Consider the following 25,789-nt stretch of genomic DNA (forward strand, 5'->3'; position numbering starts at 1 on the left):
CTTATTAAGTGCTTAGTACAGACCCTGGCTGCCTGGCATGTGGCACTGAATATGTTAACTATGAGAAATAAGGTTAGCAGCAAATACTCAAGCAATCCTCCCACCTCAGCCTCTTGGCACAGGCATCACCTCACCTGTCTAAGTTTTGATTTTTTGTAGAGATGGAGTTTTGCCATGTTGCCCAGGCTGGTCTAGTAGATATTTGCTGCTAACCTTATGATGGTGCATGTCTGTAATTTCAGCTACTTGGGAGGCTGTGGCAAGAGCATTGCTTGAACCCAGGAGGCGGAGGTTGCAGTGAGCCGAGATTGCGCCACTGCCCTTCAGCCTGGGTGACAGAATAAGACTGTTCCAAAAAAAAAAAAAAGTCAGTGTGGCATGATGAGGCTGGCAGGGTGGGACAGGAAGGGATGACATTAGAGGGGTAGGCAAAATATAAACCTTTCCCCATATTCTCCTATTTTTTTTAAATTAATATTTTCTTTTTTTTAATTTAAAAGAATTTATTTTTTAGAGACAGGGTTTCACCATGTTCACCACACTAGTCACGAACTCCTTGACCTCAGGTGATCCGCCCGCCTCGGCTTCCCAAAGTGCTGGGATTGCAGGTGTGAGCCACTGTGCCCAGCCTAGTATTTTGTTTCTAAATAGCGACAGGGTGTCACTCTTTTGCCCAGGCTGGGTCTCAAACTCCTGGGTTCAAGCAGTCCTTCCATATAGGCCTCTATTTTTGTGTAACGATTGAAATTATATTTTTTTCTACCTGAATTTTTCCTGTGAACATTGGGTTTTGTATTTACAAACCTGTTTTCTGTTTCTTTTCTTTTTGTTTCTTTTCTTTTTGAGGTAAAGTCCAGCCTGGAGTGCCATGGCACGATCTTGGTGCACTTGCAACCTCTGCCTCCTGGGTTCAAGTGATTCTCCTTCCTTAGCCTCCTGAGTAGCAGGGACTGCAGGTGTGTACCACCACTCCTGGCTAATATTTGTATTTTTAGTAGAGACGGGGTTTTACTATGTTGGTCAGGCTAGTCTTGAATTCCTGGCCTCAACAGATCTACCTGTCTCAGCCTCCCAAAGTGCTGAGATCACAGGTGTGAGCCAATGTTTCAGGCCCTTGTTTCTGTTTCTTAATTTTGGCTGCTACTTAGTGGGAAGAATCACAGATTAAATCTAATTGAGGCCAGGCGCGGTGTATCATGCCTGTAATTTGAGCACCTTCGGAGACTGAGATGGGCAGGTCATCTGAGGTCCAGAGTTTGAGACTGTCCTGACAAACATGGGAAAACCTTATCTCTACTAAAAATACAAAAAATTAGCCAGGTGTGGTGGCTCACACCTGTAGTCCCAGCTACTTGGGAGACTGAGGCAGAGAATTGCTTGAACCCGGGAGGCAGAGGTTGCAGTGAGCTGAGATCACGCCACTGCATGCCAGCCTGGGCGAGAGAGTGAGATTCCATCTCAAAAAAACAAAAAAAATCTAATTGAAAAATCTCATCGGGTCTTTCCCATTTTTTACTGGGAATTTGTTAACATTGACTAGTATAGTACTATACTAGGAATTAATTTTCAAAACACCTTATAGATTAAAAACTAAAGTTGAAAGGTTCCTTGTCTAAGGGAAGCACAGGACTCAAATATGGTCTCAAATGGAAGTCTGTCCAACTTCCAACTCCAAAGCCTACATTCTTTCTACAATCCCAAGCTGCCTTTCTATATAAGACATTTCATTCATCTTTATCACTTTTGGCATTATTTGTCAGTGGAGGGGGAAGTTAACTAATTATTTCACATTTACTTTTGAAGGCCAGCAGTGATCCTAGCAGCTCAAGACTAACCTGGGCAACATAGGGAGACCCTGTCTCTACAAAAAATTTTTTTAAAGTTAGCCGGGTACAACTGAGCATAGTAGCTCATGCCTGTAATCCCAGCATACTGGGAGGCCGAGGCAGGTGGATCACTTGAGCTCAGGAATTCCAGACCAGCCTGGGCAACATGGCAAAACTCCATCTCTACAAAAAATCAAAACTTAGACAGGTGAGGTGATGCCTGTGCCAAGAGGCTGAGGTGGGAGGATTGCTTGAGTCCAGGAGGCAGTGAACTGAGGTTGCACCACTGCACTCCAGCCTGCATGACAGAGTGAAATCCAGTCTCAAACATACACACACACACACACACACACACACACACACACACACACACACACACACATATTATAAAACTATAATGGGCAAGGCAAAGTAACTCACGCCTGTAATCTCAGCACTTTGGAAGGCCAAGGCAGGCAAATTGCTTCAGCTCAGAAGTTTGAGATCAGCCTGGCAAACAGGACACAACTCTGTCTCCACTAAAAATACAAAAATTAGCCAGGCGTGGTGGCACATACCTGTGGTTCTGGCTCCTCAGGAGGCAGAGATGAGAATATTGCTTAAGCCTGGGACACAGAGGTTGCAGTGCACCAAGATTCTGCCACTGAACTGCAGTCTGGGTGACAGAATGAGACCCCCATCTCAAAAATAACCCATAATGACTTCCAGCCTGGTCAATGTTAACAAATTCCCAGTAAAAAATGGGAAAGACCTGATGAGATTTTTCAATTAGATTTTTTTTGTTTTTTTGAGATGGAATCTCACTCTCTCGCCCAGGCTGGCATGCAGTGGCGTGATCTCAGCTCACTGCAACCTCTGCCTCCCGGGTTCAAGCAATTCTCTGCCTCAGTCTCCCAAGTAGCTGGGACTACAGGTGTGAGCCACCACACCTGGCTAATTTTTTGTATTTTTAGTAGAGATAAGTTTTCCCATGTTTGTCAGGACAGTCTCAAACTCTGGACCTCAGATGACCTGCCCATCTCAGTCTCCGAAGGTGCTCAAATTACAGGCATGATACACCGCGCCAGGCCTCAATTAGATTTAATCTGTGATTCTTCCCACTAAGTAGCAGCCAAAATTAAGAAACAGAAACAAGGGCCTGAAACATTGGCTCACACCTGTGATCTCAGCACTTTGGGAGGCTGAGACAGGTAGATCTGTTGAGGCCAGGAATTCAAGACTAGCCTGACCAACATAGTAAAACCCCGTCTCTACTAAAAATACAAATATTAGCCAGGAGTGGTGGTACACACCTGCAGTCCCTGCTACTCAGGAGGCTAAGGAAGGAGAATCACTTGAACCCAGGAGGCAGAGGTTGCAAGTGCACCAAGATCGTGCCATGGCACTCCAGGCTGGACTTTACCTCAAAAAGAAAAGAAACAAAAAGAAAAGAAACAGAAAACAGGTTTGTAAATACAAAACCCAATGTTCACAGGAAAAATTCAGGTAGAAAAAAATATAATTTCAATCGTTACACAAAAATAGAGGCCTATATGGAAGGACTGCTTGAACCCAGGAGTTTGAGACCCAGCCTGGGCAAAAGAGTGACACCCTGTCGCTATTTAGAAACAAAATACTAGGCTGGGCACAGTGGCTCACACCTGCAATCCCAGCACTTTGGGAAGCCGAGGCGGGCGGATCACCTGAGGTCAAGGAGTTCGTGACTAGTGTGGTGAACATGGTGAAACCCTGTCTCTAAAAAATAAATTCTTTTAAATTAAAAAAAAGAAAATATTAATTTAAAAAAAATAGGAGAATATGGGGAAAGGTTTATATTTTGCCTACCCCTCTAATGTCATCCCTTCCTGTCCCACCCTGCCAGCCTCATCATGCCACACTGACTTTTTTTTTTTTTTGGAACAGTCTTATTCTGTCACCCAGGCTGAAGGGCAGTGGCGCAATCTCGGCTCACTGCAACCTCCGCCTCCTGGGTTCAAGCAATGCTCTTGCCACAGCCTCCCAAGTAGCTGAAATTACAGACATGCACCATCATGCCTGGCTAATTTCTTTGTATTTTTAGTAGAGATGGGGTTTCACCATATTGGCCAGGCTGGTCTCAAACTCCTGACCTTGTGATCTGCCTACCTCGGCCTCCCAAAGTGCTAGGATTTGGAAGTGTGAGCCACTGCTCCTGGCCGGTTCTAAATGTCTTTTTTATTTGAGACAGCATCTCACTCTGTCACCCAGGCTGGAATACAGTGGCATAATCACAGCTCACTGAAGCATTAAACTCCTGAGTTCAAGTGATCTTCCCACCTCAACCTCCCAATTAGCTGGGACCACAGGCACATGCAACTGCACCTCGCTAATTTTTTTTTATTTTTTGGTAGAGGCTGGACCTCCCTATGTTCCCTATGCTCGTCTCAAACTACTGGGCTCAAGCAATCTTCCCACCTCAGTCTCCTAAGTGCTGGAATTACAGGCATCAGCCACCATGTCTGGCCCATACTCAACTTTTTATTCTCCCAAAGCAGCAGCTATTTCAGTCTTTACAATCCTGTGTCATGCTCCTCTCAACCAAGCATATGTTGCCCTGCCTCAGGTACAAATGATATTCCTATCTTACCAGTGCCTGGGACATAGTGGGTAACTCAAAAAAACAACTGAATGACAAATAGATAAATGAATGGACTGTCCCAGTTAACAGTAGCAATTTTCAAAATGCTAAATTACAAAAAAACTCCCTGATAAAATCTCTTTTAATTGAGAACTTAAGAAGTAACTGCAGGCCAGGCATGGTGGCTCATCCCTATAATCCCAGCATTTTGGGAGGCTGAGGAAGGCAGGTCACCTGAGGTCAGGACTTCAAGACCAGCCTGGCCAACATGGTGAAATCCCATCTCTACTAAAAATACAAAAAATTAGCTAGGAGTGGTTGCACGTGCCTGTAATCCCAGCTATTCAGGAGGCTGAGGCAGGAGAACCACCTGAATTGAGAAGTGGAGGTTTCAGCAAGCCTAGAGCGTGGATTCCAGCTTAAGCAACAAAGTGTGACTCTGTCTCAAAAACAAAAATAAAAATCAAAAGAAAAAAAAACTTTTTTTTAAAATCACATTAAAAATGAAGTAAAGCTCATTCACGGGTAATCTTGAACACAGTATTACCCTGATACCAATAACAGACAAAGGCATCACAAAAAAACTGCAGACTTACCCGGGCACGGTGGCTCACGCCTATAATCCCAGCACTTGGGAAGACGGAGGTGGGAACATCACCTGAGGTCAGGAGTTCAAGATAAGCCTGGCCAACATGGTGAAACTCCATCTCTACAACTCTACAAAAATACAAAAAAAATATTCAGGCATGGTGGTACACGCCTATGCTCCCAGGTTCTCAGGAGGCTGAGGCAGGAGAATCACGTGAGCCAGGGAGGCAGAGGCTGCAATAAACTAAGATTACACCACTGCATTCCAGCCTGGGCCATAGAGCAAGACTATCTCAAAAAAAAAAAAAAAAAAAATTCAGACTTAGGCCAGATGGTGGCTCACACATGTAATCTCAGCACTTTGGAAGGCTGAGGTGGACAGATCACCTGAGATCAGGAGTTCGAGACCAGCCTGGCCAACCACAGCAAAATTCTATCACTACTAAAAATACAAAAATTAGCCAGGTGTGGTGGCACACACCTATAATCCTAGCTACTTAAGAGGCTGAGGCACCAGAATCGCTTCAACTGGGGAGACAGAGGTTGCAGTGAGCCGAGATCCTGCCACCACACTCTCCAGCCTGGGTAAACAAGGGAGACTCTGTCTCAAAAACAAAACAAAACAAAACAAAAAACAAAAACAAAAATAAACAGTAAAGAAAAAGGGAAAAAAAGAAAACTGCAGACTTAATTAATCCTTCATGAATTAAGACAAAAAATCCTCAAGAAAATACTGGCAAGCCAAAGTGAGTGAGGTGGCTCATACCTGTGTAATCCTGGCATTTTGGGAGGCCGAGGCAGATGGATCACCAGAGATCAGGAGTTCGAGACCAGCCTGGCCAACATGGTAAAACCCCACCTCTACAAAAAAATTTAAAAAATTAGCTAGGCATGGTGGCGAGCACCTGTAATTCCAGCTACTTGGGAGGCTGAGGCAGGAGAATTGATTGAACCCGGGAGGCAAAAGTTGCAGTAAGCCAAGATAGCACCACTGCACTCCTGCCTGGGTGACAGAGCGAGACTTCATCTCAAAAAATATATGTACATTATGCACTAAAAACTATAAAAAACTTTACAAAGATATTAAAGATCTAAAGGTTGGTGTACAAATAGTTCTGGTTTTTGCCATTACTTGCTTATTTATTTATTTAGATTAAGCCTCACTTCATCATCTAGCCTGGAGTACAGTGGTATAATCTTGACTCACTGCAGCCTCGGCTTCCTGGGCTCAAGTGATCCCACAACCTTAGTCTCCCTAGTAGCTAGGATATCAGGCTAAAATTAAAATGAAGATAACAAATGTTGATGAGAATATTAAGAAATTATAAACCACAGTCGGGTGTGGTGGGCTTATGCCTGTAATCCCAGCACTTTGGGAGGCTGAGGCAGGTGGATCACTTGAGGTCAGGAGTTCAAGATCAGCCTGGCTAACACAGTGAAACCTGCCACTACTAAAAATACAAAAATTAGCTGAGCATGGTGGCGGGCATCTGTAGTCCAGGCTACTCAAGAGGCTAAGGCAGGAGAATTGCTTGAACCTGAGAGGCAGAGGTTAGAGTGAGCCAAGATCGTGCCACTGCACTCCAGCCTGGGCTATAGAGAGAGACTCTCCATTCTCAAAAAAAAAAAAAAAGGAAAAGAAATTAGAACCCATATAGGCTGCAATAGGACTGTAAAACAGTACAGCCACTATGTAAAACAGTCTGGCAGTTCCTCAAAATGCCAAACATAAAATGACCATGTGACCCAACAATACCACTTGTAAGTATTTTCCCAAGAGAACTGAAAACATATATTTACACTAAAACTCTAATTAAAACGTTCACAATAGCATCACCCATAATAGCCACAAAGTGGAACAAACAAAATGTCCGTCAACTGGAAAAGATAAACAAAAAATAGTTATCAATATAATGCAATATTCAGCAGTACAATGGAATGAAGTATGCATACATACTACAACATGAATGAGCCTGAAAACATTATGCTAAGTTAAAGAAGTCAGACACGAAAGGCCACAAATTATACAACTGTATTTATATGAAATGTCTAGAATAGGGAAATCCATAGAGACATAAACTAGATTAGTGATTGTGAGGGGCTAGAGGAGACTGAATGGGAAATGACTGCTGGTAACAGTTGTTCAAATCTGTACCCCTTAAAAGGGTGACTTTGATTTTACTTTTTCTTTTTGAGATGCAGTTTCACCCTATAGCCCATGGCTGGAGTCCAGACTCAGCATCCTGAGCAGGTGGGATTAAAGGTGTGTGCCACCACGTCTGGCTAATTTTTTTTTTTTAAGATGGAGTCTCACTCTGTTCAAGCAATTCTCCTGCCTCAAGTAGCTTGAATACAGGCGTGCACTAGCACACCCAGCTAATTTTGGTATTTTTAGTAGAGATGAGGTTTCACCATGTTGGCCAGGCTGGTCTCAAATTCCTGACCTCATGATCGACCCTCCACGGCCTCCCAAAATGATGGAATTACAGGCGTGAGCCACCCAGCACAGACTAATTTTTCTATTTTTAGCAGAGACGGGTTTTTGCCATGTTGGCCAGGCTAGTCTCAAACTCCTGACCTCAAGTGATCTGCCTGCTTCTACCTCCTAAAGTGCTGGGATTACAGGTGCTCCGCCTGCATGGGGATTCTTAACGAAGATAATTATTGCAGTTGAGGGAGAAAAGGAATAATAAATATTTATTAATCTCTAAATATCTTAAAATATACAATACCCTGGGTAATCTAGGGCATTAAGGGACCCATATTTATTCCTCCATGCTCCTCCCCCCCATTTTTTTATATATATATATATATATATTTTTTTTTTTTTTTTGAGAGGGAGTCTTGCTCTGTCGCCCATGCTGGAGTGCAGTGTTGCGATCTCAGTTCACTGCACTGTCCACCTCCCAAGTTCAAGCAATACTCCTGCCTCAGACTCCGGAGTAGCTAGGACTACAGGTGTACCACCACACCCAGCTAATTTTTATATTTTTCATAGATACAGGGTTTCACCATGTTGGCCAGGATGGTCTCAATCTCTTGACCTCATGATCCACCCGCCTTGGCCTCCCTAAGTGCTAGGATTACAGGCGTGAGCCACCGTGACCAGCCTTTTTCAGATTCTTAAGAAATTTTGTGTTAAAGCATGAATTTAAAAAAAAAATCAAACTGGGCTAGGAGCAGAGGCTCCCAGGACTTCGGGTGGCCGAGGCAAATGAATTACCTGAGCCCAGGAGTTTGAGACCTGCCTGGGCAATAATAACAAGACTGCCTCTTTATTTAAAAACAATCAAGCTAATATCTTACTTAGTATTATTTTACATAGGAATTTTTATAGTATGCCAAGTTTGAATGTATATTTGTTATACAGTTACCAATTTAAAAGCGGCCAGGCCCAGTGGCTCATGCCTGTAATCCCAGCATTTTGGGAGGGTGAGGAGGGCAGATCACAAGGTCGGGAGATCTAAACCATCCTGGCCAACATGGTGAAACCCCATCTCTACCAAAATACAAAAAACTAGCCGAGTGTGGTGGTGCATTCCTGTAGTCCCAGCTACTTGAGAGGCTGAGGCAGGGGAATCACTTGAACCCAGGAGATAGGCTGCAGTGGGCTGAGATCATGCCATGGTACACCAGCCTGGCAACACAGCAAGACTCCGTCACCAAAAAAAAAAAAAAATTAAAAGCATACTGGCTGGGCACAGTGGCTCACACCTGTAATTCCAGCACTTTGGGAGTCTGAGGTGGGCAGATCACCTAAGGTCAGGAGTTTGAGACCAGCCTGGCCAACATGATGAAAGCCCATCTCTACTAAAAACACAAATTTAGCCAGGCATGTTTGCACATGCCCGTAGTCCCAGCTACTAGGGAGGGTGAGACAGGAGAATCACTTGAACAAGGGGCAGAGGTTGCGGTGAGCCGAGATTGTGCCAATACACTCCACTTTGGAAGACAGTGCAAGACTCCCACTCAAAAGAAAAATAAAAAATTGCCGAGCTGTCATCCCAGTACTTTGGGAGGCTAAGGCAGGTGGATCACCTGAGGTCAGGAGTTCAAGACCAGCCTGACCAACATGGTGAAACCCTGGCTCTACCAAAAATACAAAAATTAGCTGGGCATGGTAGCAGGCACCTATATTCCCAGCTACTCAGGAAGCTAAGGCAGGAGAATCGCTGCAACCCAGGAGGCAGAAGTTGCAGTGAGATCATGCCACTGGACTCCAGCCTGGGCGACAGGTCCGTCTCAAAAAAAAGGAAAGCTATGCTCTAAAATAGAAAGATTTCAAGATACACTATTATGTGAAAAAGGAAGACCAAGTGTGCACAGTTTACTACCTTTCCCTTAAAAAAGGTGGTCTGAGCGGGAGCATAAGAATTAGAGGTGTTACCCAGCCCTTTTGGAGGCCAAGGAGGGCAGATCACTTGAGGCCTGGAGTTCAAGACAAGCCTGGCCACCCATCTCTACTAAAAATACAAAACTTTGGCATGAGGGCACACAGCTATAATCCCAGGTACTTGGGAGGCTGAGGCACAAGAATCACTTGAACCCAGGAGGCAGAAGATGCAGTGTGCTGACATCACGCCACTGCACTGCAAACTGGAATAAGTAAGGCTTGGAACGGAGTAAGGCTCTGTTCCAAAAACATAAATATAAATATATACATACATACACACATAACAGAACCTGGCGGGGCACAGTGGCTCATGCCTGTAATCCCAACACTTTGGGAGGCCAAGGCAGGAGGACCACCTGAGCCCAAGAGTTAAAGACTACCCTAGACAACATAGTACAATCCTATCCCTACAAAAACTATAACAATTAGCTGGGCATGGTGGCACACACCTGTAATCCCAGCACTTTGGGAGGTAGAAGCAGGAGTTTCAGGAGGTCAGGAGTTTCAGACCAGCCTGGCCAACATGGCAAACATCCATCTCTACTAAAAATACAAAATTTAGTCCATGCGAAGAGGCTCACGCCTGTAATCCCAGCACTTTGAGAGGCTGAGGCGAGTGGATCACAAGGTCAAGAGACCAAGACCATTCTGGCCAACATGGTGAAACCCCATCTCTACTAAAAACACAAGAATTAGCTGAGCCTGGTGGCGCATGCCTGTTAGTCCCAGCTACTCAGGAGGCTGAGGCAGGAGAATCGCTTGAACCTGCGAGGCAGAGGCTGCAAGAGCTGTGCAACTGTGCCACTGCACTCCAGCATGGAGACACAGCAAGACTCCGTCTGAAAAAAATAAATACATAAAAGAACTTGGCTGGGTACAGTGGCTGAAACCTATAATCCCAGCACTTTGCGAGGCCGAGGCAGGCAGATCACAAGGTCAGGAGTTTGAGAACAGCCTGGTCAATATGGTAAAACCCCATCTCTACTAAAAATACAACAAAACTAGCTAGGTGTCATAGCATGTGCCTGTAGTCACAGCTACTCGGGAGAATGAGGCAGGAGAAATTCTTGAACCCAGGAGGTGGAGGTTGCAGTGAGCCAAGACTGCGCCACTATACTCCAGCCTGGGCAATAGAGGGAGACTCTGTCTTAAAAGAAAGAAAAATTTTTTAAAGAACTTAACTACCGCTTAACAAACATACTGCAACTGCATTTTTAGAGGGAGACAGTCTCAAAAAAAATAAAAATAAAACAACTTAACTACCACTCAACAAATGTACTGCAACCACATTTCTTTTTTTTTTTTTAAGATGGAGTCTCACTCTGTTGTCCAGGCTGGGGTGCAATGGCACGATCTCGGCTCACTGCAACCTCTGCCTCCTAGGTTCAAGCAATTGTCCTGCTTCAGCCTCCCATGAAGCTGAGACTATAGTCACACACCACTACGTCCAGCTAACTTTTATATTTTTAGTAGAGACAGAGTTTCACCATGTTGCACAGGCTGGTCTCGAACTCCTGACGTCAGGTGATCCACCTGCCTAGGCCTCCCAAAGTGCTGGGATTACAGGCATGAGCCACCACACCCTGCCAGGAATTCTTTATATATTGTGTTGTGGCATGATGGAAGTGCTGTTCCCCAATATACTAATTATAAAAACATATTTAATGTATTTTCAGTTGAACCAACTACAACATTAAAGAAATGCCTTTGATATATACAACCATAAATTATCCATTTACAATCGGATTTTTTTTTTTTTTTTTTTGAGTTGGAGTTTCGCTCTTGTTGCCCAGGCTGGAGTGCAATGGCACATTCTTGGCTCACCACAACATCCGCCTCCTGGGTTCAAACGATTCTCCTGTCTCAGCCTCCCAAGTAGCTGGGATTACAGGCATGTGCCACCATGCCCGGCTAATTATTTTGTATTTAGTAGAGACAGGGTTTCACCATGTTGACCAGGATGGTCTCGATCTCTTGACCTCGTGATCCACCCGCCTCGGTCTCCCAAAGTTCTGAGATTACAGGCGTGAGCCACCGTGCCCAGCACAATCAGATTTTTAAAAAGAAATCCTTTGGAATGCAAAATTCCAATGACAAATTAGTGTGGCATTAATGTCTGTTACTTTCACTGGGTATAGACACAACTTGCACATCACCTACTTTTACCAGGGAGCCCCAAAAGCTCCAATTACAGCATCAAGAGAAATCAGAGATGACATAGGAAATATAGCCCCATAATTTACAAAGACAGATTACCTTCAGACTCATTCTGGTATGTGAGGGAATATCATATAACCAGTAATTACTTTTAATTTAATCTAATATATAAATATAATTGTTCAGCCTCCAAAGTAGATTTTATCTTTCCAGCAAGCACTAAAAGAGTATTATGGTATTTTACATAAGGTCACTGGAGATGTGAAAGGAACTTTAGAGGTCTTAATAAAGTAATTTCACCTAATAACAGCAATGAACATTAAAATTTATTCCAACTTACTAAGGGAAAATCACAAGTATGTAAGCTTTTATTGGTTCCCTAACAAATTATCTAAAAATGGAAGCAACATTTTCAAAGTCTGGTTTGTGGCCAGGCACCGTGGCTCACGCCTTTAATTCTAGCACTTTGGGAGGCTGAGTTGGTGGACTGCCTGAACTTAGAGGAGTTGGAGAGCATAGGCAACATGGCGAAATCCTATCTCTACTAAAAATACAAAAAATTAGCCAGGCGTGGTGGGTGTGGTGGATGTTGCAATGCGCCGAGATGGCACCACTGCACTACAGCCTGGGTGACAGAGAGACTCTGTCACCAAAAAAAAAACGGTTTGTATATACCAATTTAAAGAATGTAGATCATCTATAATAGGGGTCCCTAATGCCTGGGCTGTGGACCAGTACTGGTCCTCTGCCTGTTAGAAACTGGGCTGCAAACCAGGAAGTAAACAGCAGGCAAGGGAGCATTATCGCCTGACCTCCCACTCCTGTCAGATCAGGGGCAGCATAAGATTCTCAAAGGATCGTGAACCCTATAGTGAACTGTGCATGCAAGAGATCTAGGTTGCGGGCTCTATGAGATTCTAACTAATGCCTAATGTCTAAGGTGAAACAGTTTCATCCCCAAACCATCCCACTCACGCCTATGGAAAAATTGTTTCCCACAATATCAGTCCATGATGCCGAAAAGGCTGGGGAATGTTAATCTGGAATATAGAAAGAACTCTCTCTCAATGGAATCCACCATAAAACCTGTAATCCCAGCACTTTGGGAGGCCAAGGCCTCACCTGAGGTCAGGGGTTCAAGACCAGCCTGGCCAACATGGTGAAAGCCCATCTCTACTAAAAATACAAAAATTAGCTGGGCATGGTGGCAGAGGCCTGTAATCGAGCTGCTCAGGAGGCTGAGGCAGGAGGATCACTTGAACCTGAGAGACGGAGGTTGCAGTGAGCCAAGACAGCATCATTGCACTCCAGCCTGGGCAACAAGAGCAAAACACCATCTCAAAAAAAAAAAAAACTATTGACATAACAGCTTAGATGAATCACCAGGAAATAATGCTCAATAAAAAAAAGATAATCCCAAAAGGCTACATACTATATGACTCATATTTACCTAACATTTTTGAAATGACAAAATTTTAGAAAAAAGATTAGTAGCTGGCAAAGGCTAGAGATGGAGGGGTTAAGCCAGGCATGGTGGCTTCCATCTATAACCCCAGCACTTTGGAAGGCCAAGGCAGGCGGATTGCCAGAGCTCACAAGTTCAAGATCAGCCTGAGCAACACCATAAAACCCCATCTCTACAAAAACATATAAAAATTAGCTGAACATTGTGGCAGGCACCTGTAGTACCAGCGACTCAGGAGGCTGAGGCGGCTGAGGTGGGAGGATGGCTTAAGCTTTGGATGCAGAAGTTGCAGTGAGCTGAGATTCAACTACTGTACTCCAGCCTGGCTGACAGAGCAAGACCCTGTCACATACAAAAAAGAGAAGGAAGGATTGCCAAGATGGATGTAGTTACAAAAGGGCTGGCAATAGGAGGGATCGTTATGGTATTAGAAATGTTTAGCGACTTTTTTTCTTTTAAGACAGAGACATACACCCAGGCTAGAGTACAGTGGTGAGATCTCAGCTCACTGCAACCTCCGCCTCCCAGGTTCAAGCGATTCTCCTGTCTCAGCCACCCAAGTAGCTGGGATTACAGTCATGAACCACCACACCCAGCTAATTTTTTTTTTTTTTTTTAGTAGATACAGGGTTTCACCATGTTGGCCAGGCTGGTCTCAAACTCCTGACCTCAGGTGATCCAGAGGCCTCAGCCTCCCAAAGTGCCAGGATTATAGGCATAAGCCACTGCACCCCACGGATATTTAGAAACTTGACAGCAGTTCTGGATATACTAACCTATACAGGTGATTAAAAACATAAAGAACTTAATACACCCACAATGAAAGACTACCAGTAAAACTGGGTATATCTAAAATATATCCTGATAGAAATACAGATTTAAGGAGAAAAATACAACTTAAGGACATCTGAGTAAAATGGATAAATTATATGAATGTCAATACCTGAATAAGATTGGTGAAAAGGCTGGACAAGGTAGCTCATGTCTGTAATCCCAGAACTTGGGGAGGTCAAGGCGAGCGGATCACCAGAGGTCGGGAGTTCAAGACCAGCCTGACCAACATGAAGAAACCCTGTCTCTACTAAAAATGCAAAATAGGCATGGTGGTGCATGCCTGTTATACCAGCTACTCGGGAGGCTGAGGCAAGAGACTGGCTTGACCCTGAGAAGCAGAGGTTGTGGTGAGCTGAGATCACACCACTGCACTCCAGCCTGGGCAATAAGAGTGAAACTCCATCTCAAAAAAAAAAGATTGGTGAATTATGGTAGGGAGCAGTAGCTCATGCCTGTAAACCCAAGACTTTGGGAGGCTAAGTCGGGCAAATCACTTGAGGTCAGGAGTTCCAGATCAGCCTGGCCAACATGGTGAAACCCCATCTCTACTAAAAATATAAGAAATTAGCTGGGCATGGTGGCACACACCTGTAGTCCCAGCTGCTCAGGAGGCTGAGGCAGGAGAATCGCTTGAACCCAGGAGGCAAAGGTTGCAGTGAGCCAAGATCACACCCCTGCACTCCAGCCTAGTTGTCAGAATGAGACTCCTCCGTCTAAAAAAAAGTAGAAATTCCATGGGCAGGCTGGGGGTGGTGGCTCATGCCTGTAATCCCAGAACTTTGGGAGGCCAATGTGGGTGGATCACCTGAGGTCACAAGTTCCACATCCAAGTCTATATTCATCTAAATAAAAATTTATTTTTCTTTTCTTTTTTTTCTGGAGACGAAGTCTCTCTCTGTAGCCCAGGCTGGAGTGCAGTGGTGTGATTTTGGTTCATTGTAACCTTCACCTCCTGGGTTCAAGCAATTCTTCTGCCTCAACCTCCAGAGTAGCTGGGATTACAGGCACGCGCCACGGCACTGGGCTAACTGTATTCTTAGTAGAGACAGGGTTTCACCGTGTTGGCCAGGCTGGTCTCAAACTCCTGACCTCAAGTAATCCACCCGCCTTGGCCTCCCAAAGTGCTAGGATTACAGGTGTGAGCTACTGCGCCCGGTCACAAAAATTTGTAAGAAAATAATCAAGGCTACAGTGGTGGCTCATGCAAAGTAGGAGAATTCAAGCGATTCTCCTGCCTCAGCCTCCTGAGTAGATGGGACTACAGGTGCGTGCCACCATGTCCAGCTAATTTTTTGTATTTTTAGTAGAGACGGGGTTTCACCATGTTGGCCGGGCTGGTCTGGAACTCCTGACCTCAAGTGATTCGCCCGTCTCAGCCTCCCAAAGTACTGGGATTACATGGGTGAGCCATTGCACCTGGCCTGCCCGTGAAATTTCTTATAGCTATATGCAAATCTATATTTATCTAAATTAAAATTTCATAATAAGCAAAGAATCCAGGCTGAAGTGCTGGCTTATGCAGAGTAGGAGAATTGCTTGAAGCCAGAAATTCAAGACCAGCATGGGTAACACAGCAAGACTTCGTCTCTTCAAGTAATTTTTTTTTAATTAGCCAGGTATGATGGCATGGGTCTGTAGCCCCAACTACTCAGAAAGCTGAGGTAGTAGAGTCACTTTAACACAGGAGGTCTAGGCTGTAGTGAGTTGTGATCACTACTGGACTCCAGCCTGGGCAACAGAGCGACACCCTATCTCAAAATAAAAAGGAGATCTTCTTATATACTCATATGAAAAGATATTCTTAATGAATTAACCAAAAGGAAAAAAAGAGGTATGTGTGGAGAGACAATTTCTAATAGAATATTAAGAGTGTAATTGAGGGAATATATGAAAAGTGACAACAAAAAAAATCAAAATATTTTTATATTCCATTTTTAAGTCTGACTTTTCTAAATTAAAAATGATTCATAGGAATTTGAGATTACTTAAATTAGATTCATAAATAACTGTTCAATTATTATTATCCTATCACTAAATTTCAGAGATTGATCTCCTTACAATGGGCTCCCCTCAAAACCAGAGAATTACTATAACATTTCTATCTAGGACAAAGGACAACCTGCAAAAAGCAACAATGTAATAAACTTACACCATCTAATAGTTGGAATACAGAAAACTGTTGATCCTATTGAACAAATTAAATTCTTCTGATTACCAAACAAAAATAGGACAAATGCCCTAATTATTAATTAAAAATGGAAACTGTCAACAAGTTAATGTCTTTATCTTACTAATTAGCTTGGAAAAATAGAGAAAAAAACAAAAACTCAGCCAAATGCAGTGGCTCATGCCCGTGATCCCAGCACGTTGGGAGGCCAAGAGGGAAGGATCACTTGGTCCCAGCCAGGAGCCAAGATTACACCACCGCACTCTAGCCTGGGTGACAGCACGCAACCCTGTCTCAAAAAGAAAAAAAAAAAAAAACCTCAAAAATAACTTTCTTGAAATTCACAATTCTTTCAAATGTACATTTGGTTCTTGGCAGGCAGTAATTGGCACCACTTACTGCATACCTACTTCAAGATTAGCACTGTATTACTTCATATAAATTATCTTGTGTCATGGCCAGGCAAGATGGCTCACGCCTGTAATCCCAGCACTTTGGGAGGCTGAGGCACGTAGATCACCTGAGATCAGGAGTTCAAGACCAGCCTGGTTAACATAATGAAACTCCATCTCTACTAAAAATACAAAATTAGCTGGACATGGTGGTGCACACCTGTAATCCCAGCTACTTGGGAGGCTGAGGCAAGAGAATCACTTGAACCTAGGAGGTGGAGGTTCCAGTGACCCAAGATCATGCCACTGCACTCCAGCCTGGGCAACAGAGTGAGACTCGGTCTCAAAAAAAAGATTATCTTGTGTCACAGACTCAACAACCCTCAAAGGGTACTACCCCTAATTTAAAGGTGAAGATCTGGGACTTTAAGAACAGAGACATTAAGGGACTTCTTCCACTAAACAGGTAGTGCAGTATGCATTCAGAGATGTCCAATCTAAAATTATTATAATTTATTATCCTTGGCTGGGTGCGGTGGCTCATACCTATAATCGCAGCACTTTGGGAGGCCAAGGCAGGCAGATCACAGGGTCAGGAGTTAGAGATCAGCCTGACCAACATGGTGAAACCCCATCTCTACTAAATATACAAAAATTATTCAGGCTGGGTGGTACACCCCTGTAATCCTAGCTACTCAGGAAGCTGAGGCAGGAGAATCACTTGAACCCAGGAGATGGAGGCTGTAGTGAGCCAAGATTGTGACACTGCACTCTAACCTGGACGACAGAGCAAAACTCCGCCTCAAAAAAAAAAAATTTATTATCCTTAATTGGGAGAGTGAAAGTTGAAAATGGAGGAAACAATTAATGCATAAGATATTAGGAAGCTCAAATTCAAAAAGCCTTAGAAATTGAGTACATCAAATGGAGTACATGAGGAAGAAAAAAAAACAATTAATCCGAAGTTATAGACATCTGGCGCATTGAAAATTATGAAAGTAAACAATCCACTCATTACCTTCCTAAAATGTACTCTCCTTCCCAAACTGTATCTCTGTAATAGCATCATTCATTGATTAACTCAGTATGTCCCGACTAAAAAGAAGGCAACATGCTATACACTGTTAAGATGCAAAGATGAGCTGGGCGCAGCGGCTCACACCTGTAGTCCCAGCACTTTGAGATGCCGAGGCAGTGGATCACGAGGTCGGGAGTTCAATACCAGCCTGGCCAACATGGTGAAACCCTGTCTCTACTGAAAATACAAAAAAGGGCCAGGCACGGTGGCTCAAGCCTATAATCCCAGCACTTTGGGAGGCCGAGGCAGGCGGATCACAAGGTCAAGAGATCGAAACCATCCTGGTCAACATGGTGAAACCCCGTCTCTACTAAAAATACAAAAATTAGCTGGGCATAGTGGTGCACGCCTGTAGTCCCAGCTACTCGGGAGGCTGAGGCAGGAGAATTGCTTGAACCCAGGAAGCAGAGGTTGCAGTAAGCCGAGACCGCGCCATTGCACTCCAGCCTGGGTAACAAGAGCGAAATTCCGTCTCAAAAAAAATAAAATAAAATACAGAAAAAAGTTAGCCAGGCTTGGTGGCATATGCTTGTAATCCCAGCTTCTTGGAAGGCTGAGGCAGGAGAATTGCTTGAACCCGGGAGGTGGAGATTGCAATGAGCCGAGATTGTGCCACTACACTCCAGCCTGGACAACAGAGTGAGACTCTGCCTCAGAAAAAAAGGAAAAAGAAAAAGATGCAAAGACGAATCAGACCAGGAGACTAAAGGCATGAGCAAGGGACCATTAAGAGTTCAGTTTGGGCCGGGCGCGGTGGCTCACACCTATAATCCCAGCACTTTGGGAGGCCAAGGCGGGTGGATCACGAGGTCAACAGATAGAGACCATCCTGGTCAACAAGGTGAAACCCCGTCTCTACTAAAAATACAAAAATTAGCTGGGCATGGTGGCGCACACCTGTAGTCCCAGCTACTTGGGAGGCTGAGGCAGGAGAATTGCTTGAACCCAGAGGGCGGAGGTTGCAGTAAGCTGAGATCGTGCCATTGCACTCCAGTCTGGGTAACAACAGGGAAACACTGTCTCAAAAAAAGAAGTTAAAAAAAAAAGAAAAAAGAGAGTTCAGTTTGGCTAAACCCAGGGTACACAAGGCTCTAGCACAAGATTTGGAAAGGTCAGGACAGGGTCCTATCGAAAAGGGACACTGAATTTGGGCTTTATTTGTTAAGAAAATGAGGTGTGAAGCATTTAAGTACAAATTTAAGCAGAGACCTAGTATTTCTCATTTTAGAAGGAGGAAGTAATTTTACATAGAACAGACTAGAGGGAAAGACTAAATGAAAACCAATAATAAAGACTTCATAGAAAAACGAATAAAGGAAGAAACGGAGGGCAGCTATAAAACTTTGTAATAGTAAAAACATTCAAGTATACGGCATGGTATATAAGCCTATCTTTACACCTTTACCTCCTGACAACCCCACTCCTCCCAGATAGCTAGCCAAGAATTTCTGGCCACTTGCATGTGCTATTACCTCTTACTGGTATGTCTCTGCTCAAACTATAAATAACCACTCTGTGAAGTCCTCCCTGATTACTCTAGGCATGCCTTCCTCCACAATCCCAAAGTACTGCATACATAACACCTACCAGACCATTTAGTATTCTGTATTGTCATTGTTTACGCTAGTTTTTACCACACAGTGAAGTTCTTAAAAGCAGACTCTCTTTCCGTCTTTTCATTTTTTTTATTTTTTATTATACTGGCAGTGCCTGGCTCAGGAGGTACTCAAATATATTTTAATCATTTAAATCAATAGGTGATTGCAAGGTTTCCAGCTTTAAGAATAGGATAACGATGTCATAATGAACATAGAAGTAAATACATGTTTGGTAATAAAAGAGATGGGTTCAAAATGGAAATAATAGGCTGGGCACAGTGGCTTACACCTGTAATCCCAGCACTTTGGGAGGCAGAGGTAGGTGGATCACTTGAGGTCAGGAGTTTGAGGCCAGCTTGGCCAACATGGTGAAACCTTGTCTCTACTGAAAGTACAAAAACTAGCCAGGCATGGTGGCAGGCACCTGTAGTCCCTGCTACTCAGGAGGCTGAGGCAGGAGAATCACTTAAACATGGAAGACATAGGTTGCAGTGAGCCGAGATCGCACCACTGTACTCCAGCCTGAGCGACAGAGTAAGATCCTGTCTCAAAAAAAAGTGGTGGTGAGCCAGGTGCAGTGGCTCTCGCTTGTAATCCCAGCACACCGGGAAGCTAAGGCAGACAGATCACAAGGTCAGGAGTTCAAGACCAGCCAAGCCAACATGGTGAAACCCCATCTCTACTAAAGATACAAAAAATTAGCTGAGTGTGGTGGTATGTGCCTGTAATTCCAGCTACTTGGGAGGCTGAGGCAGGAGAATTGCTTGAACCCAGGAGGTGAAGGTTGCAGTGAGCCAAGATCATGACATTGTACTCCAACCTAGGTGACAGGACAAGACTATGTCTCAAAAAAAAAAAAAAGTGGTGGTAAAAATACTACAAATTCATAGGAGGCTAAGGCAGGACTGGCTTGAACCTAGGAGTTCAAAGCCAGTGAGACTCCATCTCTTAAAATCAGTTAATTTTTTTTTTTTTTGAGACGGAGTTTTGCTGTTGTTACCCAGAGACTGGAGTGCAATGGCATGATCTCGGCTCACCGCAACCTCAGCCTTCTGGGTTCAAGCAATTCTCCTGCCTCAGCCTCCCGAGTAGCTGGGACTACAGGCGCGCACCACTATGCCCAGCTGATTTTTGTATTTTTAGTAGAGACGGGGTTTCACCTGGTTGACCAGGATGGTCTTGATCTCTTGACCTCATGATCCACCCGCCTCGGCCTCCCAAAGTGCTAGGATTATAGGCGTGAGCCACCGTGCCCGGCCATTTTTTTTTTCTTTAAGGTGAGTCATGTGAAGCTGAGTGGAGAAGGCACAAAGAAAGCTATAACTGATTGTGATCAATTAGTTGTAAACACCACTGCAACTAAGACCAGCCTTTTTTTTAAAAAAATAAATTATTTAAATACTGCAAATCTAGCAGGGCAAGTATAAGGAAAGTATCATTTGTGACTTATGAAGTTAGTTTCAGCCGAGTACAAGATACAGAAGTCAAACCATGGGGGAGAGGTAAACAAAGTAGATGATTCTTTCAAGAAATTCACCAGAAAGGGGAATGATAACTTGAGGGATTAAAGGATAGAATAAGATGCAACCATGGTTTTAGGCAGAAAAAGTGATGTAATAGAGAAGTAGAGAATGAAGATCCCAGAGGAAAAAGGGAAAGAGCAATTAATAAAACAAGGTCACCCAGGCTAGGTATGGTGGCTCATGCCTATAATCCCAACACTTTGGGAGGCCAAGGTGGGTGGATCACTTGAGGTCAGGAGTGCCAGACCAATCTGGCCAACATGGTGAAACCCCGTTGCTACTAAAAATACAAATTAGCCAGATGTGGTGGCAGACACCTGCAATGCCAGATACTTGGAAAGGCTGAGGCACAAGAATTGCTTGAACCCAGGAGGCAGAGGTTGCAGTGAGCTAAGATCACACCACTGCACTCCAGCCTGGGCAACAGAGCAAGAATTCATCTTTTTTTTTTTTTTTTTTTTTTTTGAGACGGAGTTTCGCTCACTACCCAGGCTGGAGTGCAATGGTGCGATCTCGGCTCATCGCAACCTCCACTTCCTGGGTTCAAGCAATTCTCCTGCCTCAGCCTCCCGAGTAGCTGGGACTACAGGCGCACGCCACTATGCCCAGCTAATTTTTGTATTTTTAGTAGAGACGGTGTTTCACCTTGTTGACCAGGATGGTCTCGATCTCTTGACCTTGTGATCCGCCTACCTTGGCCTCCCAAAGTGCTAGGATTATAGGTGTGAGCCACCACGCCTGGCCGTTTTTTTTTGTTGTTTTTTTTTTTTGAGACAGAGTCTTGCTCTGTTGCCCAGGCTGGAGTGCAGTGGCGTGATCTTAGCTCACTGCAACCTCTGCCTCCTGGGTTCAAGCAATTCTTGTGCCTCAGCCTTTCCAAGTAGCTGGCATTGCAGGTGCCTGCCATCACGCTTGGTCAATTTTTGTATTTTCAGTAGAGACAGGGTTCACCATGTTGGCCAGGATGATCTCTTGACTTTGTGATCCACCCACCTTGGCCTCCCAAAGTGCTGGGCTTACAGGTGTGCGCCACTGCACCCGGCAAGAATCCATCTTAAAAAACAATGCCAGATGCAGTGGCTCACACCTATTGTCCTAGCACTTTGGGAAGCCGAGGTGGGTGGATCACCCGAGGTCAGGAGTTCAAGACCACGGTGAAACCCCATCTTTAAAAAAAAAAAACGCCACCAAAGGAAAAAAAAAAAAAAAAAAAAAACAAGGTCACCCAGCAATAAGGAGCGAGTAGGATGGAGAGCAGAACCTCAGGTGTGGAAAGATCAATTCTCCTCGAAGATGGCTAAGAAGGGAGTAGAAAATTGTAGGATGATGGATAGAGAAGAGGAAGGAATCTCTGAGGAATCATTTTTGTCCCAGGCAGCAAAACTATAAGCCTTAGACATCATCTGCCCTCACCTCTCTCCATCCGTCAAATCCAGACTCCAATCTCTGCCTCCAGGTCAGGTAGCACCAAAAGAACTGCCAATTTTCTCCCTTTGAAATAATCTTTCAGATTTATCCCCTTTCTTTTGAGTAGTGACTGCGCTCAAGTTTTTATTTATTAATTTTTTTTGAGAGACAGAATCTCTTTATGTTGCCCAGGCTGGAGTGCAGTGGCTATTCACAGGAACAATCATAGCTCACTGCAGCCTCAAGCAATCCTCCTGCCTCAGCCTCCCGAGTAGCTAGGACTACAGGCACATGCCACTGGGCCAATTCTTAAGTCCTAATTACTATTCTCAACAGCCACTACATCCTAACCTTGCCTCTAATCTCCCCTAGTCCAAGCCTTCCAAACAGATTTCACATCACGTCTCAGCTAAAATCTCTCGCTGGCTGCCAGTTCCTATCATATCAATATGAAATGCTTCAGTCTGGATTTCTAGACCTTATTACCTAACTATATCCATCCTATCCAAACAATCTCCAACAAGCATCCTCTGAAAATCCCACGCTCATTTAATTCTCCACATCCAAAGCCTCCACCAGCCTGTCTCAACAACAACAACTCAAAGCACAAAGGCTTTGTACACTGGGAGGAATTAGAAGATATCAACCCAATTAAATATAAAAGTACCACTGCCGGGCGCAGTGGCTCACGCCTATAATCCCAGCACTTTGGGAGGCCAAGGCGGGTGGATCACGAGGTCAAGAGATTGAGACCATCCTGGTCAACAAGGTGAAACCCCATCTCTACTAAAAATACAAAAATTAGCTGGGCATGGTGGTAAGCACCTGAAGTCCCAGCTACTCGGGAGGCTGAGGCAGGAGAATTGCCTGAACCCAGAAGGCGGAGGTTGCGGTGAGCCGAGATCGTGCCATTGCACTCCAGCCTGGGTAACAACAGCAAAACTCCGTCTCAAAAACTAAATAAATAAATAAAAGTACCAGGTCAGGATTATAAATTGTATTGACAATCCCTTCACTTCACTGTATGCAGAGAAAATAAGAGCACATGAGGGTAAACTGAAGAGGCTATGCATTCATGACAACACGTAAACATTCCGCTTAGAAGTAGACACAGGAGGAGGCAGGCAAGAAAAAAAAAATAGAAGTAGATACATAAAATAACAGAAAATATGTCCCTGATCTTTCTCTAATTCTAGACAGGAAGTCCCTAATAACTACTCTCACCCACTGCCACAAGAATTTTCTCTTTTTTTTTGACAGAGTTTTGCTCTGTTGCCCAGGCTGGAATGCAGTGGTTTGATCATGGCTCACTGCAGCTTCAAACTTCTGGGCTCAAGGGATCCGACTGCTGCCTCAGCCTCCTGAATAGCTGGGACTACAGCTATACCACCATATCCAGCTGATTATAGAGATAGCATGGATCTCACTATGTTGCCCAGGCTAGTCTCCAACTCTGAGCCTGAAGCAATCCTCTCCTTGGCCTCCCAACTTGTTAGGATTACAGGTGTTAGCCACCAAGCCCAGCCAAGATTACAGACAAAAAGGGACAAACAGCAATTTGCTAAGGATTTTCTAAAATTACCAGCAGAGTATCTATACCTACTGCATCAATAAGTTAAATCAACTGTGAACAGGTTAAATACATCAGTATTTTATGACTACATAGAAGAGTTATTTTTAATTACACTTGGTTACCTAACTTTGCATTCTAAGATTGACCTCACTTTTTTTTGAGACTCTCTTGTTCTATTATTGCCCAGGCTACAGTGCAGTGGCATGATCTCAGCTCATTGCAAAATCCACCTCCTGGTGTCAAGCGATTCTCCTGCCTCAGCCTCCCAAGTAGGGGGGTTACAGGTGACTGCCACCACACCCAGCTAATTTTTGTATTTTTAGTAGCAATGGGTTTCACCATGTTAGCCAGGATGGTCTCAAAATGTCTGACCTCAAGTGATTCACCCACCTTGGCCTCCCAAAGTGCTGGGATTATACGCATGAGCCACTGCACCCGGCCTCACCTCACTTTTTAAGTCCTCAGTTTAAGGTCAGGTGCAGTGGCTCACACCTGTAATCCCAGCACTTTGGGAGGCCAAGGCAGGTAGATCACCTGAGACCAGCCTGGCCAATGTGGTGAAACCCCATCTCTACCAAAAACACAAAAATTAGCCGGAGATGGTGTGCACCTATAATTCCAGCTACTCAGGAGGCTGAGGCAGGAGAATCAACTGAACCCAGGAGGTAGAGGTTGCAGTGAGCTGAGATTGAGTCACTGCATTTTCACCTGAACAATAAGAGCAAAACTCTGTCTCAAAAAAAAAAGTCCTCAGTTTAAAAATATCAAAGGCAAAAATAAAAGCAATAGATTTCAACCACAACTTTGAACCAAAGTCCTAAAATAATAAATTAGGGGATGGGTACAGTGGCTCACGCCTGTAATCCCAGCACTGGGAGGTCTAGGTAGGTGGATCACCTAAGGTCAGCAGTTCGAGACCAGCCTGGCCAACATGGTGAAACCTCGTCTCTAATAAAAATACAAAAATTGGTCGGGTGGGGTGGTGCACATCTGTAGTCCCACCTACTTGGGAGGCTGAGGCAGGAGAATTGATTGAACTCAGGAGGAAGAGGTTGAAGTGAACCAAGATTGTGCCGCTATACTCCAGCCTGGGCAACAGAGCAAAACTGTCTCAAATAAGCAAATAAATAAAATAAATAAATAAAAGCAAATAAACTACATACTTGCTTCTTCAAGCTCATAAAGCATTCGAACAATTTCAATTTCTCCCTGAAAAAAAGAAAATTTCTACCTTTATACATTTACTAACTCCCATTGTAGACATGTAAACTACTATCTTAAGGCTCCAATATTTCCAGGTTTCTTTGTTGTTGTTGTTGCTCTTGTTGTTTGAGACAGAGTTTCACTCTTGTCTTCCAGGCTGGAGTGCAATGACATGATCTCAGCTCACTGCAACCTGGGCCTCCTGAATTCAAGTGATTCTCCTGCCTCAGCCTTCCAAGTAACTGGGATTACAGGTGCCTGCCATCACACCTGGCTAGTTTTTGTATTTTTGTAGAGACGGGGTTTCATCATGATGGCCAGGCTGGACTCGAACTCCTGACCTCAGGTGATCCACCCGACTCAGCCTACTGAAGAGCTGAGATTACAGGCATGAGCCACCAGGACTGGCCTTCAGCTGTTTTTAATAGAACCAACACTCCACTAACATCTCTTTGATGAGAAACAGATTTATAGTTCTATTTGTATGCTTCTAGAGAAACATCTATCTCCATTCTCATATTTAAATTTATGTGAGAAAACAAAGACAAAACAATATATGTAAAATAAATTTCAATGTGAACCCAAGAAAAAGGATTTGTCTGAGCTGCGAATAGATTTACATAACAGCCTATTCACCCTAATATGTAAGACAATAAAAACTCAAGATAACCATTATAACAAATTTTTTAAATCTGCAATTGCCAAGTAAGAAATCAAGGAGTACTAAGGCACAATTAAGTTAAGAATCAACAGAAACAAAACTGACACACCAACATTCTCCCTCTGTAACTTTAAAGAACAGCAGGGATATATGGTAAAGTGAATGTTTAATGAACTCAAAATAATCACGTACCATAGAAGTTTTTCCTGTAAAAACTTACATGGTACCTCTGAGACACTTTTTGGTAATACTACCAGTGGTGACCACAACAATGTATTTGGCAGAAACAAAATCAGTATCAAATATTAATATTTAAAGCTGAAGGAAT

The 25,789-nt window shown here is 43.9% G+C and overlaps 1 protein-coding gene across 45 annotated transcripts in view; it reads right to left on the bottom strand.

Moving 5' to 3' along the window:
• NSD1 (nuclear receptor binding SET domain protein 1) overlaps positions 1-25,789 on the bottom strand; it is a 159,397-nt gene that overhangs the window by 128,221 nt on the left and 5,387 nt on the right. For 4 of the 45 annotated variants that reach the window (XM_078364645.1, XM_078364644.1, XM_078364646.1 and 1 more), the window contains one exon: positions 24,761-24,806. The exons of the other annotated variants lie outside the window; for them this stretch is intronic. In XM_078364645.1, coding sequence (XP_078220771.1) covers positions 24,761-24,778 — 18 coding nt within the window. In that variant the 5' untranslated portion in view covers positions 24,779-24,806. The remainder of the gene's footprint in view (positions 1-24,760; positions 24,807-25,789) is intronic. 45 annotated transcript variants of the gene reach the window in all.

This window comes from Callithrix jacchus, chromosome 2, assembly GCF_049354715.1.
Source record: "Callithrix jacchus isolate 240 chromosome 2, calJac240_pri, whole genome shotgun sequence".
NCBI classification, from domain to species: domain Eukaryota; kingdom Metazoa; phylum Chordata; class Mammalia; order Primates; family Cebidae; genus Callithrix; species Callithrix jacchus.